Below are 18,225 nucleotides of genomic sequence, written 5' to 3'. Positions count from 1 at the left end.
TCTCTCTCCCCAACCCCCCTGCATACACACTACTTTCATGGTCTATTTGAGCAGAGATGTCTTACTAGGATTCTATTTACTGGCAGTAGTGTCTTTTACATAGCAAGATCCTCAAGTGATGGTTTAAAAGGGTTAAAAACAATAAGGCCATTTTAAAAATTAAGTTAAATCTTAATTCTCCACTTCTAAAATATAGTAGTTAATAAAAATAAATTTGTGTGCTTGACTTTCTCATGCACTCAAAAGCCTAAACATGGATAATTTTAAGTCCTGACAAGATACTAAGCCAAACTTCTTTGTAGGCACTTCCCAGTTGAGGACGATTGACTTTGTCCACAGTCTGAGTTCATAGGAAAAGTCCCACACCCTCATCACAACTCCTAAAGAGGTTTTGCATTGATAATGAGTATAAATATGAGTAAATTAAGCCCATGACAGATTGCTGTGTTTTAGGATCATTAAACGGTAAATTGCTAAGTTAAAAAAAGAAGGGGAGGGGTTGGGGATTTGGCTCAGCAGTAGAGCACTTGCCTAGCAAGTGCAAGGCTCTGGGTTCGGTCCCCATCTCCGAAAAAAAAAAAAAAAAAAAGAAGAAGGGGTTCTCATCCCTTGAGTTCCCAACACAATAGATTGTAGCTTTGAGCCATTTAGAAGGAAGCATTGGTTCTTGAACTGTTTTTTATTTAGATCAGAACTATTTTGGATGTGGGTAGGCAAACTCTTTTTTCAGGAAAAAGGCAATAAATCTTGCAACCCCCACCCTCATACTTTATTAGGCACAGGACGACAGATTAATTTCTGTAAAAATGCAAATACAAAACTTTGGTTCAGCTAAAGAATATGACTGGAAAAATCAGTGTAGTGGCCCCATGTCCGTATGCTTCTCAGTGTTGCACGGCCTCTTGGTGAGAGCGTACCAGCAGCATTTGCAGAACTGCCCAGGAGGCAGTTCAGCTAAATAGTGGCTGAAAGTCTCCCCTTTAGGCCAGATCTCACCACAGTTCAGTGTAGCAAACATTGGATTGGTTGGATCCATTTTATTCTTGCAGAATATCGAAGAGTGCATAGACTAAGAAAATCAAATTAGAGTTTCTTCTCAATTGTGTAGTTCTCAGTGCCCATACCTGCCGACATCTTTTATCTTTAACCCATAGAATTATGTGCTAAGTAGAATAAATGCTAATTTTTCCTTATCTAAAACTAAAATAGACAGAAGGCTACTTACTTTGGGGCTAAGGTTGGTAAACTAAAACATTTGCTAAGGTTCAGGTTTTGTAGGCTTTTTCTTCAGGATTCTTGGTAGAAAATGTAGTTTTTAAGTATTTGTATGGGTTTTGTTTTGTTGGTCACTTTTAGGGTGGTTCAAATGTTTATATTTAATCTTATAAAATATAATCTTTAAAGGCTCTTAGAGAAAATTATTTTCGTCCTAAGTTAAAAAGGAATGGTACTCTTTGGTTCAACAAAAAGGTACCATTAATAAATATTCTCTTTAAATTTACTCTGAACTGGTCTTAGGCAGAGCTAGACTTGTTTTGTTTTTTTCCAAGTTTTTTTTTTTTTTTTATTCATTTATTATATATAAGTACACTGTAGCTGTCTTCAGATACACCAGAAGAGGGTATCAGATCTCTTTACAGATGGTTGTGAGCCACCATGTGGTTGCTGGGAATTGAACTCATGACCTCTGGAGGAGCAGTCGGGTGCTCTTAACCGCTGAGCCATCTCTCCAGCCCAGACCTAGACTTGTTTATTTGCTAATGTTTAGTAGTAACTAATGAGTGTATTTTGTAGCTTGAGTGTCTTTATCTTTGTGCCCCCACCTTGAACCAGTCATATGTATGTTGTGAAGTAGGAACTATTAAATGGTAGAGATGGCGAAGGAGGGAATTTGACACATGTGAGAACAGGACTTGGATCTCTGAATCTCTTTGTGAATGTTATTTTGAACTTCTTATGTTCTGTAGTCTAGAAACTCTAAACGCTGATTCAGTGTTGACTGTAGATACATATATCAATCTTTCTTTCTTTCTTTTTTTTTTTTTTTTTTTTGGAGCTGGGGACCGAACCCAGGGCCTTGTGCTTCCTAGGCAAGTGCTCTACCACTGAGCTAAATCCCCATCCCCTAGATACATATATCATAGTTTCATTTTATACATGTATGGAGTCTATTTCTTTCCATTCTTAGTTCACTGTTGCTTTCTCTGATGCGTGGAAGGAAGATAAAATCTTTGATTTGCACTAAATAGAATGATAGACATAAAATACATTGGAAATACATAGTATTCCTATGAATGTTTTAAATCGATCATCTGCCTAGACATAGTGATCCCAGCACTGAGAAGGCAGAAGCAGGCAGATCACTCCTGTAAATTCAAGACCAGTCTGTCTACACGGCAGGATCCAGGATAACCAGGGCTATAGGAGTGAGACTGTCTCAAGAGACAAGCGAAAGTTTTACTGAAAGTGTCACTTAACAAGGAGATTTGGGTTGAATGACTAATCCATTTGACAATAGTGAAATTTCTCCAAATGACTGCTTGTAAAGACTTACCACATCCTTGCAGGCTTGTCCTTTTGAAAGTAGCTGTTTTGACTGGGTTGAAGTGATATCTCGTATCCTGTAGCTTTGGTTTTGCACTCTTTTGCTCTGTGTAATACTGAGCACTTTCCATATGCCTCTTAACCATTTGAGACATGTCTGTTTCTCTTCAGCTCGTTGTTCTGTTTTATCCATTCCAGCCATATAGTGTACAAGTAACAACCAGCTTTCTCAGCATCTGTTCTGATGCATTATAATAGGGGTTAATTTGTCTCCTAACATTTAGGGGAAAGACCCTGATGTTAATTTAATTATTATTACCTTTCCACTTTTAAGTCTTAAGTAAGGAACCATTTGCCAACCAGAATACTGGAGAGGAGTTTAAATTACATAAGCAATGGTATTTTTCTGTCTTACAGGCGTCTGTGAGCGAAAGCCTTCAGAGGGAAGCTGCTAAGAAGCAGGCCATGAGACAGGTGAGAGGGAAAGAAAGAAGTGCATGCGGCCAGGTGTTTTAGTACCTGGTACAGATAAAACAGAGTAAATGTATATAATGAAATCATTATAGTTCTTAAACTGTGTAAAATGTTTCTCGGTTTATGTAGATTGCAAACTTTCTTCATAAATTTCAAAGGAAAATGTGATTGTGTCTGTATTGTGGGATGTGGATTAAAGCCAGCCTTGCTTTCTGACTCAGTAGTCTGTCAGTGGGTTGTTTGAATCGTTAGGGTTTGTTTCTTTAATAAATTGTTCTTGGAACTCACTTATCAGAAGAAAAATGTTTATCCACAGTCACAGTGATTTCACAGTTATTTTAGAATTCATCTGCCAAGAAATGGGTGAGTGGTCGGGAATTTTTTTTTTTTTTTTTAGATTTATGTATTTATTTATGTATATGAGTACACTGTAGCTGTCTTCAGATACTCCAGAAGAGGGCATCGGATCCCATTACAGATGGTTGTGAGCCACCATGTGGTTGCTGGGAATTGAACTCAGGACCTCTGGAAGAGCAGTCAGTGCTCTAACCGCTGAGCCATCCCTCCAGCCCCTGTGAGGTCATTTTTAACAGTTGTTCTGTTAGGAGCACACCAGTGATTTTGAGCATTTCTTCCCATACATCCATTATCTGAAAACTCAGCAGTGCTTCTGACTGATTGGTACTTTTACAATAGCGAGTCTCAGCTTTCACTGTCCTGAGTATAGCGCAGGGAACATAGTTGAGAGCTCTGCTCTAGAGCACCCTTCTCCTCGCCCTCTGCCACTTTCCCACCCTGACTACCTCTGCTTTCTCCTGTTCCCAAACCAGTTTCTACCATGAAGTATTTACCAAATTGTAAGGAAATATGAACCAGGAAATGGATGGTACTTTAATAGTCTTTTTTCCCTTTTTCCTTTTGGATGTGAATTACACAGAACTAATGTTGACATTTTCATCTCTTACCTATTTCACTGGAAAAATACTGTTTGTAATGATTAAATATACCATTTTAGTGTAATATTCTAGAAAAAAAGTAATAATGCCAAGATTGTTAGCACTTAAAGAATGAGCTAGTAATGTATAGACTTTGTATGTTTATTTCTACTTTAAAGATGTCAGGGGATTGGGGCTGGGGATTTAGCTCAGTGGTAGAGCGCTTACCTAGGAAGCACAAGGCCCTGGGTTCGGTCCCCAGCTCTGAAAAAAAGAACCAAAAAAAAAAAAAAAAAAGATGTCAGGGGATTAGGGGGTGGGGCATTGCATGTGTGAGGTCAGGAGCTGGTTCTCCTCATCCACCATGTTGGGCAGTCTTCCCAGTCTTTATTTCTTGTTTCTGCTGCTATGCTCCTTTCTCTGGCTTTGTCCTATCTTCCTGTCTCTGTCTCCTATCCTGGGCAACAGTACAGGGTTACAGGTTTATGCTACTACATCTGCATTTTGTTTAGTTTTTTCCTTTATTGTTTTGGCATGGGTTCTAGGGATTAAACACAGGTAGAGAGCACTTTTGCGTGCTGAGGCATTTCTCCTACCCTGGATGTGTGTGTGTGTGTGTGGGTGGGTGGGTGGGTGGGTGTCAGTGTGTCAGTGCGTCAGGAGTATGTCCTCTTCTGTCCTGTGAGTTCGGGGTGTCAGGCTCAGTGTTGTGTGCTGAGCCATCTTGCCAGCTCCTTTTCAGAGTTCTTGTTGGTGTTCTATTTACTGTAATAGTTTACATGAAAGAGTTGCATCAGTTCTTAAGAGTTAAAATTCTGGGGCTGGGGATTTAGCTCAGTGGTAGAGCGCTTACCTAGGAAGCGCAAGCAAGGCCCTGGGTTCGGTCCCCAGCTCCGAAAAAAAGAACCAAAAAAAAAAAAAAAAAAAAGAGTTAAAATTCTTAGAGTTGTATACAGTGAAGTTTTAACTAAAGTCCTACAAGAATGCTTCCCAATGTTATAATATTGTAGTCATTTTCAGGAACCATAATGACTGTTGTCCTCGGGTCTTGAAATACGGCACTACTATTGCCAGCTTTTTAAAATGTATACAGAAACATTGTAAGAAACATTGTTTTATTTTTATTATTTTTAATTATATGTGAGGTGGAAGTCCATGTATACATATCCTTGGCTAGAGTAAAAACCCAGGAGGCCCCGGGCATTGGATCCCCTGGAGTTACAGCTGGTTATGAGATGCCAAATGTAGGAGTTGGGAACCAAACTGGGGTCCTCTGCAAGAATAGTCAGCCTTAACCACTGAGCCCCTCCAGCCTCTCCTCCTCTTAAGGTTTTTAGGGGAATGCATGAATCTGTTCTATAGTTGATTGCCTTATCTGATATAATTCTTTAAAGCTGTGTATTTACCTCAAGCACTCCTATGATTTGGTTCTGTGTTTACGTAGCCCTGGCTGGTCTGGAGCCCACTGAGTAGTTGACCCTGTTCTTGAACTCTTAATCCTCTTAACTCCACCACCCACGTGCTGTGATTAGGAGCCACCACTCCCGGCTGCCTTGTTGATAGTGTTTGGTGATGACTATATAATATTTCTCCTTTTGGATTCTCTCAGCTAGTAGTGGAGGGAGTAGCAATTCACTATCACTCATTTTCTAAATATTGAGAAATTCAGAATGTGGGATCCTTGGTCATTTTAACAATGTTCCAGATATAATTTATTCATTTATATATACATTATTTGAGATTCTGAGGATTTAGTGTAGAAATCTAGGACAAACTGTCATTGTACTTAGTGATAGTGGCCCCAGGTTCAATTCTTAGTACTGTAAATCTGAGGATACCAGGTTGATTGTTTTGAATGATTTTATCACCCTTTCTCTTAGAACCACTCATGGTCTGGAGAGATGGCTCAGTGATTAAGAGTACTGACTGCTCTTCCAGAGGTCCTGAGTTCAATTCCCAGCAACCACATGGTGGCTCACAGCCATCTGTAATGGGATCTGATGTCCTCTTCTGGTGTGTCTGAAGACAGCTAGTGTACTCATGTACATAAAATAAATAAATCTTTTTTTAAAAAAAAAAATACTACTCTTAGCATCAGTAAAGAAGGCCACATAGCAATTAAAAAGTAAATGCGCACAGCTGTGCATTTCAGAAACCGATTAGCTCTAATGGAAGAGTATGATTTGTGGAGAGTAAAAGGGTAGTAGCATTGAACATCCTGTTAGGAGTTAAGGGCTGGAGAGATGGGTTGGCAATTCAAAGTACTGGCTGCTCTAACGGAAGACCAGGATTCAGTTTCAGCATCCACTCGGAGGCTCCCAACCAAAGGTAACCCCTGCCTCTATCAGGGATTCCCCTCCCTCTTCTGGCATCCTTGGGCACTATGTGTTGCACAAACATGCAGGCAAAACACATAACATGAAATAAAATAAATCTAAAAAAGAAAAGAGTTGAAAACTACAGTGTTTTATTAGACTCAAAAGAAACACAATATTAGAAGTTAAATTTCTCAGAAATGGCTTCATTTAAGATAGGGTTGAGCTAGCTCTGAAACGCAAGGTAACTTATTTATTTTTATAAATGTGTAAGTGTTTTGTCTACATGTATGAATGTATGTATGAGTCATGTGCCTAATGTCCTCAGAAACCAGAAAAAAGCATCAGATCTCCCGGAACTGGAATTATGTCTAGTTTGAGCCAACATTTGGCATATGCTGGCAATTGAACCCAGATCCCCCGCAAGACCCCTGGGCCATCTTTCTAGCCCCTAGCTAAGATTTTGATATGCTGTAAGAGGAAGAACAAAATAGAAACATAATAAAAGCAGAGGACTCTATATGATTAATAATATGGTTCCCACTTAATTCTGTATTTGGATCTTTTTCTTTTCATGTTAGTAACTTTTAACCTGTTTCCTATGATCTTACATTTGAAAACTAAACAATGCATTAGGAAACCTCATTTATTAAATGTGACATAAAACTTAAGCCAGGGCTACATGCAGCTCACTCGTGCCTTTGACTTTTAGACTCCTGGTGTGGATAATTGTAAGTAAAGATGTCGTCATTAGTTTCCAGTGAACACTTACTCTGCCAAACTGACTGTAGATGCTTCAAGTTTATTAAGTTATCACAACTTAGGGGAGAGAGTTGATCGTCACTCTTTTAGGTGAGGAAAATTAAAGCACACAAAGATTGAAGCAGACCTGCTCAGAGTAAGTGGAGTCAGGGTTTGCACCCAGATGGTTCTCTGTAGAGTTTTCATTCGTATTTCCTGCCTTGAAATGTGATGGTACAGGTTATTAAGATAAGTTTCTAGTTTCTCAGTCTTTCTCAAAAAGACTTTTAATGTTGACTGACTCATATTTTTTAAACATTTACCTTTTTAAAGACCAAACTGGAGATTCAGAAAGCTCTTGCAGAAGATTCTACTGTGTATGAGTATGACAGCATTTATGATGAAATGCAGAAAAAAAAGGAAGAAAATAATCCCAAACTGCTTATGGGGAAAGATCGAAAGGTTAGTAGCCATAATCTGATCTTGACCTGGTTTTTTTTTTGTTTTGTTTTGTTTTTTGTTTTGTTTTTGTTTGCTTTTTAATTTTAGTTATTGAGGTGAGAAACAAGAGTTCTAAATTATTGATTTGATTGTTAGAATCTAGATCCTGGCAGTGGTCACGTGAATTATCTAGTGTTGTGGTTTGCCCTGAAGTTACTGTATTTTGATGCTAATTCCACTGCCCCAAGGACAGTTGCCTAGTCTCATACTCAGGACTCAGGTGACTTCACCAGAACCACCCCTCCATTGAATTTGTAAAGTACAGGTGAGGGGCAGGTACAGGATAGAAGGAGGCCTGTCATTGGAGGAGAAGGAAGGATGGGCTGGAGAGAAGTTTGAAGGAAGAGGAGGAAACTAGGAGAGAGAGGAGGAGAAGAGGAGATGGAGAGAGGGGAGAAGCCATGGCAGGTGATGTTAAGATTCTGCTCTGTGTATTTACAGGTTGTTATTAATGTTCTCAAGGGATGGATGGTACCGGGCTTTGTATGTTTAAGTGGGCAATTATATTTCACCAATTGGATCTAAGATTATTGTGTTGTGTGTTCTTTTATGTGAGGGTTTGAGTGTAAGAAAGTGTGCGGCTGGGCTGTGTTTCCGCCAAGATATCTAGCAAATATCTTGGGGCACCGAGGTGTAGACCCAGCGGGGTAAAAGACACCATTACTCTTTTTATTTTTATATTTTTACAACAACAATCTAGTATTTTTTTTAACCTTGAAACTTTTGCAAATAATTTTTTGAAAATTTTTCTTTAGCTATTCAGTATAGTAGATTTTATACTGCTCCTGATTTGTTTTCTGACCCATTCATTTGTTGAATTAAGACTATCAAATAGGCTGGCATAGTAGCACACACTTTAATTGCAGTACTTGGAGACAGGCAGGTGGATATGAGTTGAAGGCCAGCCAGGGCTGTATAGTGAGTGTGAGAGACCCTGTTACAAAAATACCTTTTTCTAGAACAGGCCTGATGGCATATGCCTTTGGGAGACTGAGGCAGGAGGCTCAGAGAATGAGAAGAGCCATCCTTGGGAATATAGCAAATTAAAGAGGAACTTGGACTGTGTCACGCATTATCTTAATAAACTAAAAAGAAAAGTAAGAACTAGACATGGTGGCTCACAGCTATAATCCCAGCACTGAGGAAGCTGAGGCAAGAATATCACCATGAATCTGAGGCCAAGTCTATACAGTTGGGGAGGACGGTGTCTGTGACCCTTACCTGCCGTGACCTGGATGATAGCCTGAGCTGGCCTTGATCCTGCCTTTGACTCCCAAGGGCTGGGTCTACAAATGTGCACCTACCTTCATTCTCTCTGCTACACTTAATTTTTAGTAGCAACCATTTCAGTAGTAATTTTGCTAGCAAATTTATTTTGAGTTTTAAAAGACAGACCTATTTATGTTAAACATTTCTATACTAATGGGTGTCCTTTTTTTCCCCCTTTTTCCTAAATAATTTTATTTTTCCCTAGCCCAAATATATTCACAACTTACTAAAAGCAGTCGAGATCAGGAAAAAGGAACAGGAAAAGAGAATGGAAAAGAAAATACAGAGAGAACGAGAGATGGAAAAGGGAGAATTTGATGATAAAGAGGCATTTGTGACATCTGCTTATAAAAAAAAACTTGAAGAGAGAGCTGAAGAGGAGGAAAGAGAAAAGAGGGCAGCTGCCCTGGAAGGTAAGGGAGGGGAGCATTGCAGATCGCCGTCTGAGGCCCCTGCACAGTCTCCTGCCGGTCACACTGTTGTGAGCATGGCGTATGTGTCAGGATGAGACACAAAGGCACAGCTGAACCCTTAAGTAACTTATTTTTATTACACATTTCATTTAGTTCTTATTTTATTAAACTATGATCATGATAAGCCACTGTATTAGAAATTCCAAATATAAAGGCATAACAACATTACATTCTCCAAAAACATATATAAACTTTAAATTCTAATTACATATTCTGGGATGAGAAAATGTTTAACATTAACTGGGCAGTTAGAAAAATAATCTGATTAATAATCAGAGCCAAGAATATTTAGCTATTGAATTTAGTGCTCTGGTGGTCAGTTTCTCAAGATCAAACTATGTTGTGTACTTATCAGTAATTTAATTGTTAAATGCTACTCAACTTGAAGTGAAAGAAAACTGGAACTGTGAGGTTGTATCTGGTCAGAGAGATGGCTCAGCAGATAACGAAGCTTACTACCAAGCCTGACAACTTGAGTTCGACCCCTGGCACCTAAATGATGGCAAGGGAGGGCCAACTCCCACAGAGTATCCAGTGGTCTCCACATGCATGTAGACATAAAAGTCAATTAAAAAACATGGAAAGGTTCTCCCTAACTCCTGATCTAGGAATGTTTCCACATCCTTGTGTGATATATGCTCCCACAAGAAAAAGTTGTATTGAGCTTCGCTGAATCCGTATTCTTAATTTACCTTTGCATTCCTTCTCAGCACGTTTGGATGTGACCAAGCAGAAAGACCTCAGTGGATTTTATCGGCATCTATTAAATCAAGCAGTCGGTGAAGAGGCAGTTCCTAAATCCAGCTTTCGTGAAGCCAGGTAAGAGGTGGAATATTTAAAAGAAAGATACCTTGACAGTCTGAGGTTACATGACTTGGGACTTATTTTAAACTCTTGAAACAGAAGGGTACAGTGTTGTGTATTATATTGTTAGCTGACGTGGCGTGATTGGATGAAATGTGTGTTTCTTAATTTTTTTTTTAAAGATGTATTTATTTATTATATATAACTACACTGTCTCTGTCTTCAGACACACCAGAGAAGGGCACCAGATCTCATTAAGATGGTTGTGAGCCACCATGTGGTTGCTGGGATTTGAACTCAGGACCTCTGGAAGAGCAGTCAGTGCTCTTAACCACTGAGCCATCTCTCCAGCCCCCGTTTCTTAACTTAAAAACCTGACATTTTGTTCAAAATGGTTTTTATTCTACAGTTCACAAAAAAAATATTAGTTTACATCAGAACATTTAAGTGCATAAAATTTCTGAATATTTGTTTTATGAGTCTTATATATGACCTAAAAGAAGAAAAAAACAGGGCTGGAGACATGGCTCAGAGGTTAAGAGCACTGACTGCTCTTCCAGAGGTCCTGAGTTCAATTCCCAGCAACCACATGGTGGCTCACAACCATCTGTAATGGGATCTGGTGCCCTCTCCTGGTGTGTCTGAGGACAGCTCGGTGTATTCATATAAATAAAATAAATAATTTTTTTTTTAAAAAGGAAGAAGAAACAAAGCTAAACTTTTTAAACTAAAAACATTTTAAGGCCCAGGTGCTTTAAAACAATTACCATAAGAAGTAAGGAGAAGTTTGTAAAGAATTAAGTCATACAGCATGTAATTTTACATGATCATTAAATAGCTTATTTTATGAAAGTGGCCTATTTTCATGATTAGAACCCAGTTTCCATATATAGGTCAAATTCACCAATTAGAGACTAAAACTGCCCTAATATCAGCAGTAATAACATATTGATATTCAGGTAACTTAGAAGTTAAATCTAAAATTTTAATCTTAGTTCTACATTTCAAGTGTTATGCTACCAATTTGGGCTAATAACTGCTCAAATGTAGATATTAGTAAATACTACCATGTCTGTAGGTAGACACTTCTGTTACCCATCTCTGATCTGGAAAAGCAAAGGATTAGAAGACTTTAGATAAAAGTTTAAGATCTTACAGGAACAGTAAGATAGCTATACTGCGTGTGTACAGTATAGCGGGATGTAAAAGGAGAATTCACAGAGGGCACGCTTAACTGCATTCAGTCCACCTGCGCTGAGAAAAAGCAGTCACGTGTGAGCGTTAGCAATGAGTTAATTACACAGCTGGAAAAGTATAGTTGATACACAGTAATTTCAGACTTACTGACGGCAGCAGCCAGGAAGATTCACAAATTTCTTTTTTGTTGTAATGGGTACCAAAATACTATATCAGGGTGATGGTGCCTTTCTAACCTTGGAAAAGTCTAATTAGTGATATTTAAAATTAAATTTAGTACTGTTTTCTGTGGGGAATATTCTCATGTATTTCTAGGACTTTTTAAAGAATAAAATGAGAAACCAAACAACCACAACTTGAACTTCATGTTGTGAAAATAGACCTTAGACCCAGGGCAATCATTTCCCAATTACTCTTTGTCTAGAACTAGAAGGAAAGACGAGGCCTTGTACAGACCCTTTCCTAACTGCTCTGCTGGCCTAAGAGAGAGGGCTGTGTTCTTTATTTACTTCTGTCGGTGTTAGAACATGTCCACAGCTGTTTGGAAGTACTGATTTAAAGGTGAGTAGGTGACAGTCAGACAGTACATATAACCAAATTGTATTGAAAATTTACACGAGCATTCCTTTTCTTTCTACAACTAATAAAGTAGCATTCACTTTGATTTTCTTTTTTCTTTTTTAGAACTGTAATAAAAGAAGAGAAACTCAGGGGTTACCCTGATGAAACAAATTCAGAGAACAGACCACAGCAGAACTGCGCCTTGCAGAGTGGTGTAGAGGAAGCGGAGGAAAACCCAGATGCTGACAGTGATTCTGAGGAGAGCTGTGACGATGGTGAAAGAGGAGACCATAAAGTAAAGTCCAGAGGGGAAGAAGACACTGGCGCCTCCACAAAATACCTCAAGCATCACAAGAATCACACCCACTCACGATCATCTAGTGAGGAAGGGGGGCTCAGTACCAAGTACCACTCACGAAGTTCCCAGTCAAGAGGACATGAGCATAAGGGAGGTCAGCACCAGGACAGGCAGTCCAGAGACCAAGAGAGCTGTCACAAGGACCGCAGCCACCGGGAAGAAAAGAGTTCTCATAGGCACAGAGAGGCCAGTCATAAAGATCACCACTGGAAGAGGCATGAGCACGAGGACAAACCGAAGGGACGAGGACAGGGAGAAAGACAGGACAGAGAATGGAAGAGGGAGAAATATTCCTCAAGAGAACAAGAAAAAGACAGACAATGGAATGATCATGACCGATATAGTGAGAAAGAAAAGAAAGGCAAAGAAAAAGAAGAGCACAGGAAAGCAAGGAGGGAAAGATGTGAAGATGGTGCTAAGTACAGAGAGAGGAAGAAGCCAGAAGGAAGTGGGCAGTCTTCAGAAAGACATCGAGACAGAAGGGAGAGCAGCCCGAGGCCTAGACCAGAGGACGACCTTCTTGACCAAGAAAGATCCAGCAAAGCAAGAAACACGGAAAAGGACAAAGGGGAACAAGGGAAGCCCCCTCGTTCTGAAACATCACTAGCAACAAAACACAGACTGACAGAGGAAAGACCAGAGAAGGGCAGTCAGCCAGAGAGGCCCCCTGAGGCCGTGAGCAAGTTTGCAAAGCGGAGCAACGAGGAAACGGTGATGTCAGCTAGGGACAGGTATTTGGCCAGGCAGATGGCGCGGATAAATGCAAAGACGTATATTGAGAAAGAAGATGACTAAGGACTGCCCAGATCTGAAGTTCCTTGGAAACACAGAGCATTGGGACCCTTGAACTTGCTTTAAGAAAGCATATGACTGTATGAACAGCGACTGGGGAGTATTTTTTAAAGTGTGTTTTCAAAATTTGTTAAGTCAAAAGTCAGTTCTGTGAGCTTTGGTGCTTGTCTGGAGTTGAGATATTCCCTGATCTATAGCACTTTCTTGATTGTATGCAAGAATCATAAGGTGTTAAATCTTACAAAATTTCTATGAGGAAACTTGGCTTCATGTTATGTTTATACATTAAAAATAACTTGTAAAAATGTTGCTTTTGAGGGTTTTGTTTTGTGTTAACTATTTATTACCTGGGTGGGTACATGGAAGTCAGTGTACCAAGTAGCTACCCAGTACCCACGGAGAAGGCCAGAAGAAAGCATTGTATCCCCTGGAACTGAAGTCAGAGATGGTCCTGAACCGCCATGTAGGTGCTAGGAATTAAACCTGGGTCCTCTGTATGAAAATCCACTGGTCTTTATCATCGATCCATTTCTCTGGCTCTGAAGGGTTTTGTTGTTTGTTTGTTTTTTTGTTTTAAATTATGTTCTGTTTTTGCCTTGGGGGCGATTTGTTTTTGTTGTCATTGTTGTACTCTTGTTGCCCAAGCTGTTCTGGAAATCCTGTGCTCAAGTGATCCTCCTGTCTCAGCCACTCGAATGCAAGAACTGTAGGCAGTGACCAACCCTAGGCCCAGTTTGTCCTTTTTTTTTTTTTTTTAAAGATTTATTTATTATGTATACAATGTTCTGCCTGCATGTAGGCCTGCACACCAGAGCGGGCAGCAGACCTCATTACAGATGGTTGTGAGCCACCATGTGGTTGCTGGGAATTGAACTCAGGACCTCTGGAAAAGCAGTCAATGCTCTTAACCACTGAGCCATCTCTCCAGTCCTCCAGTTTATCTCTTGTTGCAGAAACTGTTTTGTAAATACTATCTTCTGAGTTAAAAAATATAAATTTTAGAAACAGAAAATTGTATATGTTCTGAAATTTGTGTTAAAATGTAACAGAGATAGATCGTGCACGTTGTCTGAGCACAGCATACTTGGCTAAAATACAAATAAAGATAGTAATATGCTACTGCATTTAATTCACCTAATACTTAACTGTAAAAGTCATTTTCAGGATAGGGACAGAGTTCAGTAGTAGAGCTCTTGCCTAACATGCACAAGGTCTTGGAGTTGATGTCCGAGATTGAGAAAAAGCAGTAATTTTATTCATGTTCAATTCTTGGTTGTTTAGCAGACACCACTTTTTTGTAAGTTGTATTTTGCAGATTACTATATTGATGTGTAACTAAATCTGTCAGCTGAGAATGAAAAAATGTGTTTTATATATTCCAGTAAGGAGTCTGTTAAAACTCCATCCCTATGTCAAATAAAACTAGGTTCTGAGCTAAGTCATTGGAACCTGACATTCCTGTAAATTTACTCATGGGTAAAGAAAGGATAACCACCAGGGAGAAAGTTGTTCTCTGGCAAGTTTTTCCATCGCAAGAAGATAATTTATCTCATGATACTTTACCACGGAAAGTTTTTCATTTTAGATAAGCTTAGTTTTGTATGTTGAAGTAGATAAAAGCTATTTTATAAGCTTTTATATTAAAAGTCATGCTTAATAGTTATTATATCCTTAAATACAAAAAGGAAACGAAATAAAGCGATTATCTAGCTTCCTGCTTGACTTAGGTCTTATGTTCTTACAGACCCTGGGGAACCCCTAGAAAGCACTGACTACACAGGGGAAGTAGCATGGGTGTGGGGCAATGAGACTGGGGAGCAGGAGTGAGCTCAAACTCTCAGGAGAGGGAGAGAGAGAGAGAGCACACTCTTCCTTAGGATTATTCCGTATGCTTGGAAAAGTTAATTTGATTATGTTGTGCAAGATAGTATAAGGAGGGAGAGATTATATCAAAGAGATCAGATAAACTCATTTCCCCTCTCCTAGAGGTTCAACTGCTTCCACAAAACGGATTGGATGCATTGGATAGAAAAAGATACGGGTTGCTTAGGACACATAGGTCTTCCCCTCTTAAGAAGTTTTTTTTCTCTCTGCCAAGGTTTCCCTTAGGTACAGTGATTGTACTAGAAGTTCTACTTACCAGTCCCCCTGTAAGTCTGTTGAAGGTGATGCAGCCGCACAGTGAAGACAGCCTTCTCTGTCATCCTGCCTCAGTTTCATGTAGATAAACCAGACTACGTTTAAAAACGAGTGCAGTGGGGGTTGGGGATTTAGCTCAGTGGTAGAGCGCTTGCCTAGGAAGCGCAAGGCCCTGGGTTTGGTCCCCAGCTCCGAAAAAAAAGAAAAAGAAAGGAAAAAAAAAAAAAAAAAACAACCAGTGCAGTTATCACAGCAACAGTAGAACAGTGGCCAGGGTAAGAAATCTGTTGAGTTTCTGTAATTATTTTTGCCATGAGCAAAATAGGCCTAATATTGGAAGCCAGGAGAGGACGTCAGATCCCAGGTGGCTCCTGGCCTGATACATATGTTTATGTTTTATATTCCACTTAGACCTTTATAAACCGTCCTTAGCATGGCGAAGCAATAGCATGCTGTCTCCTATCACAAGTGTGCCCTTTATTCCCGCCGACCAAAGGCATTTGCATTCTGCAATGACAGGACTAATGTGCAGTGCAGTCATTAAACAGAACAGTGTCAGGGCTGGAGAGATGGCTCAGTGATCAAGAGCACTCAACTGGCTTCTCTTCCAGAAGACCCCAGGATCAATTCCCAGCACCCACAAGGCAGCTCACAAGTGTCTATATCTGAAACCCTCACACAGACACAGGGAAGCAAAAACCACACATGAAATAAAAAAAACTTTAAATCTTTCTTTTTAAAAAAAAAAATGTAACATCTTTGGGTTAACCGTTGTTTTCCCAAAGTCTTAGCTTGATGAGTTAAAGTCCTGGTGTCTCCACTAGTTATTACCTTGGTCTCCCTCTTGGGATGTCTTTTAATGAATTTGTCTTAAGCCTTCCGGTGTCTCATTTCTCCAGCAGTCTAAGATGTCCTGGTGGAGGCATCAGATCAGGAGCCACCTGGGACCTTGTTCTTTTTCTGAAAAGGCACAAGCACAACCTTGTCTCCATGTTAGAGTGCCAGGCCACTCCTGAGGACCTAGGTTCAGTTCCCATCACCCATATGGTCATATGTGACTCCAGTCCCAGTGACTCCAGTCCCAGAGGATCTGATGTCCTCTTCTGGCTTCCAATGGCACTGCATGCACATGGTGCACAGACACGCATCCAGGTAGAACACCCTACACTCAAAAACTAATTCTAAAAGATGAACTGCAACTTTGATGAACGGAGTTTGTAGTCTCCAAAATCCCCCTTATGAATAATAAGACAAAAAGAAACTTTAGAAGTCATAGCAAACTAGAAAGCCTTAAGATTGAAGTTAGCATCAGGGGCTGGAGAGTTGGCTCAGTGGTTAAGAGCACTGACTGCTCTTCCAGAGGTCTTGAGTTCAATTCCCAGCAACCACATGGTGGCTCACAACCATCTGTAATGGGGCTGATGCCCTCTTCTGGTGTGTCTGCAGAGAGCTACAGTGTACTCATATACATATAAATAAATAACTTAGAAAAAGAAAAAAAAAGTCAGCATCAAATGCTGAGACAAATGAGGGGGAAACTCCAGTTCTGATAGTGTGTGACAGGAAGAATACAGCACAAGTCCTGAGACATGCTGTTAGCTAGCTGTGTTACAGCTAGAACTGACTAATCAAGTCAACTCAGAGTATCTAGTTGGTTATCCAAAGTAACCTTCATAATCTTTCAGAGCACCAAGGTCATGAAAGACAGGAACTTCTAGACTGGAAACGAGAACTGAAACGAGGTGAAAAGTGTTCCGGGTGGATCTGTTTGCACAAAGGACAGAAAGGAGATGAGGAGGAGATGGCAAAAAGGAAGGGTCCTGCTTTCTTCATCTGATAGTTAGGATTAAGAGAATGCCCTTGTTTATAGGAAGCACTTCCCTTGTCATTTTTATGGTTAGGATCTATGTTTTAAGATCACTCACACACACACACACACACACACACACACACACAGAGAGAGAGAGAGAGAGAGAGAGAGAGAGAGAGAGAGAGACCTCAGCATTATTCTCTCCATTTCACACGTTGAAATTTTAGTTTATAAAAACTCTATAATTAGAAACAATACAGGTAGCCATTTAAGATCCTGAGAGATATTTATTAGCGCTTGCTTCATTATGTGTCTCAAAACCGGAGCTGAGGCTTCTAAAGAAAATCCTGCAGTTGAAGCGTCACACACAGCATGTTGGTGAGGCCGCGGCACACCAGTTGTGGACCATGACATGCAGCCTCACTTTGAGAGCATTTTTTCCTCACATCTGCCTTCCACCTGTTGCTTTCATTCTCCTTTACTCTGAGAACCGACCTGGCTAGTTTTATGTTAACTTGGCACAGGCTAGCGTCATCAAAGAGACTTGAGAAAATGACTCCATAAGATCTGGCTGCGGGCAAGCCTGTGGGGTATTTCCTTAATTAGTGATTGATGGGGAAGGCACAGCCCATTGTGGGTGGGGCCATCCCTGGGCTGGAGGTCCTGGGTTCTGTAGGAAAGCAGACTGAGCAAGTCATGAGGAGTAAGCCAGTAGGCAGGACTCTTCTGTGGCTTCAGCATAGGCTCCTAGCTCCAACTTCCTGCACTGCTTGAGTTCCTGCCCTGACTTCCTTCGATGAACAGTGGTGTGGAAGTGTAAGTCAAACCCTCTCCTCCCCAAGTTGTTTTGGCCATGTTGTTTCTTGTGAAGGGATCCCCGGACATCAGGGTGCTCCCTCCTGGACCCAGGATTAGGCAAAAAACCACACCCAAACACCTGTTTTCACAGAGGTATTGTTAAGTGGAAAAGTTAAGATGGTTGATTTCTGATTTAGGCAGAAAACAGCAGCAAATGACCCTGTAGGTGTGATTTTTTTTTTTTTAAAGAGGTAAAAAGGGGAGGTCGGTGTTAGAATGGGCCAGGATTCAGTGATATGTTTCCATTAGTGTGTTAATTAGGATAGCCAGAGGGGGCTTTTGATTGCTGGACTCCCAACACTTTGATAGCTGAACCTTCATGATCAGCTTTAGGAATGAGTCTGGGCATGAGAAAGCATCCGTGTGAGGGAACAGACCTTGGTGGCCAACCTTAGGGATGTAATCTACAGTTTAGTGAGGGACAGGGAATAGGGAAGAGCTAGTGCCATGTTTG

General features: G+C 40.3%; 1 protein-coding gene across 2 annotated transcripts in view; it reads left to right on the top strand.

The window, feature by feature from the left end:
* Positions 1-13,269, top strand: part of Nsrp1 (nuclear speckle splicing regulatory protein 1) — a 33,669-nt gene extending 20,400 nt beyond the window's left edge. The window contains exons 3-7 of one of the 2 annotated variants that reach the window (XM_087572022.1): positions 2,962-3,441; positions 5,979-7,471; positions 8,985-9,192; positions 9,963-10,071; positions 11,938-13,269. In XM_087572022.1, the coding sequence (XP_087428148.1) occupies positions 7,415-7,471; positions 8,985-9,192; positions 9,963-10,071; positions 11,938-12,967 (1,404 nt within the window). In that variant the 5' untranslated portion in view covers positions 2,962-3,441; positions 5,979-7,414 and the 3' untranslated portion in view covers positions 12,968-13,269. 2 annotated transcript variants of the gene reach the window in all.
* The last annotated feature ends 4,956 nt before the right edge of the window (positions 13,270-18,225 follow it).

This window comes from Rattus norvegicus, chromosome 10, assembly GCF_021556685.1.
Source record: "Rattus norvegicus strain SHRSP/BbbUtx chromosome 10, alternate assembly SHRSP_T2T, whole genome shotgun sequence".
NCBI classification, from domain to species: Eukaryota; Metazoa; Chordata; class Mammalia; order Rodentia; family Muridae; genus Rattus; species Rattus norvegicus.
This window is presented reverse-complemented; position numbering and strand designations above follow the sequence as displayed.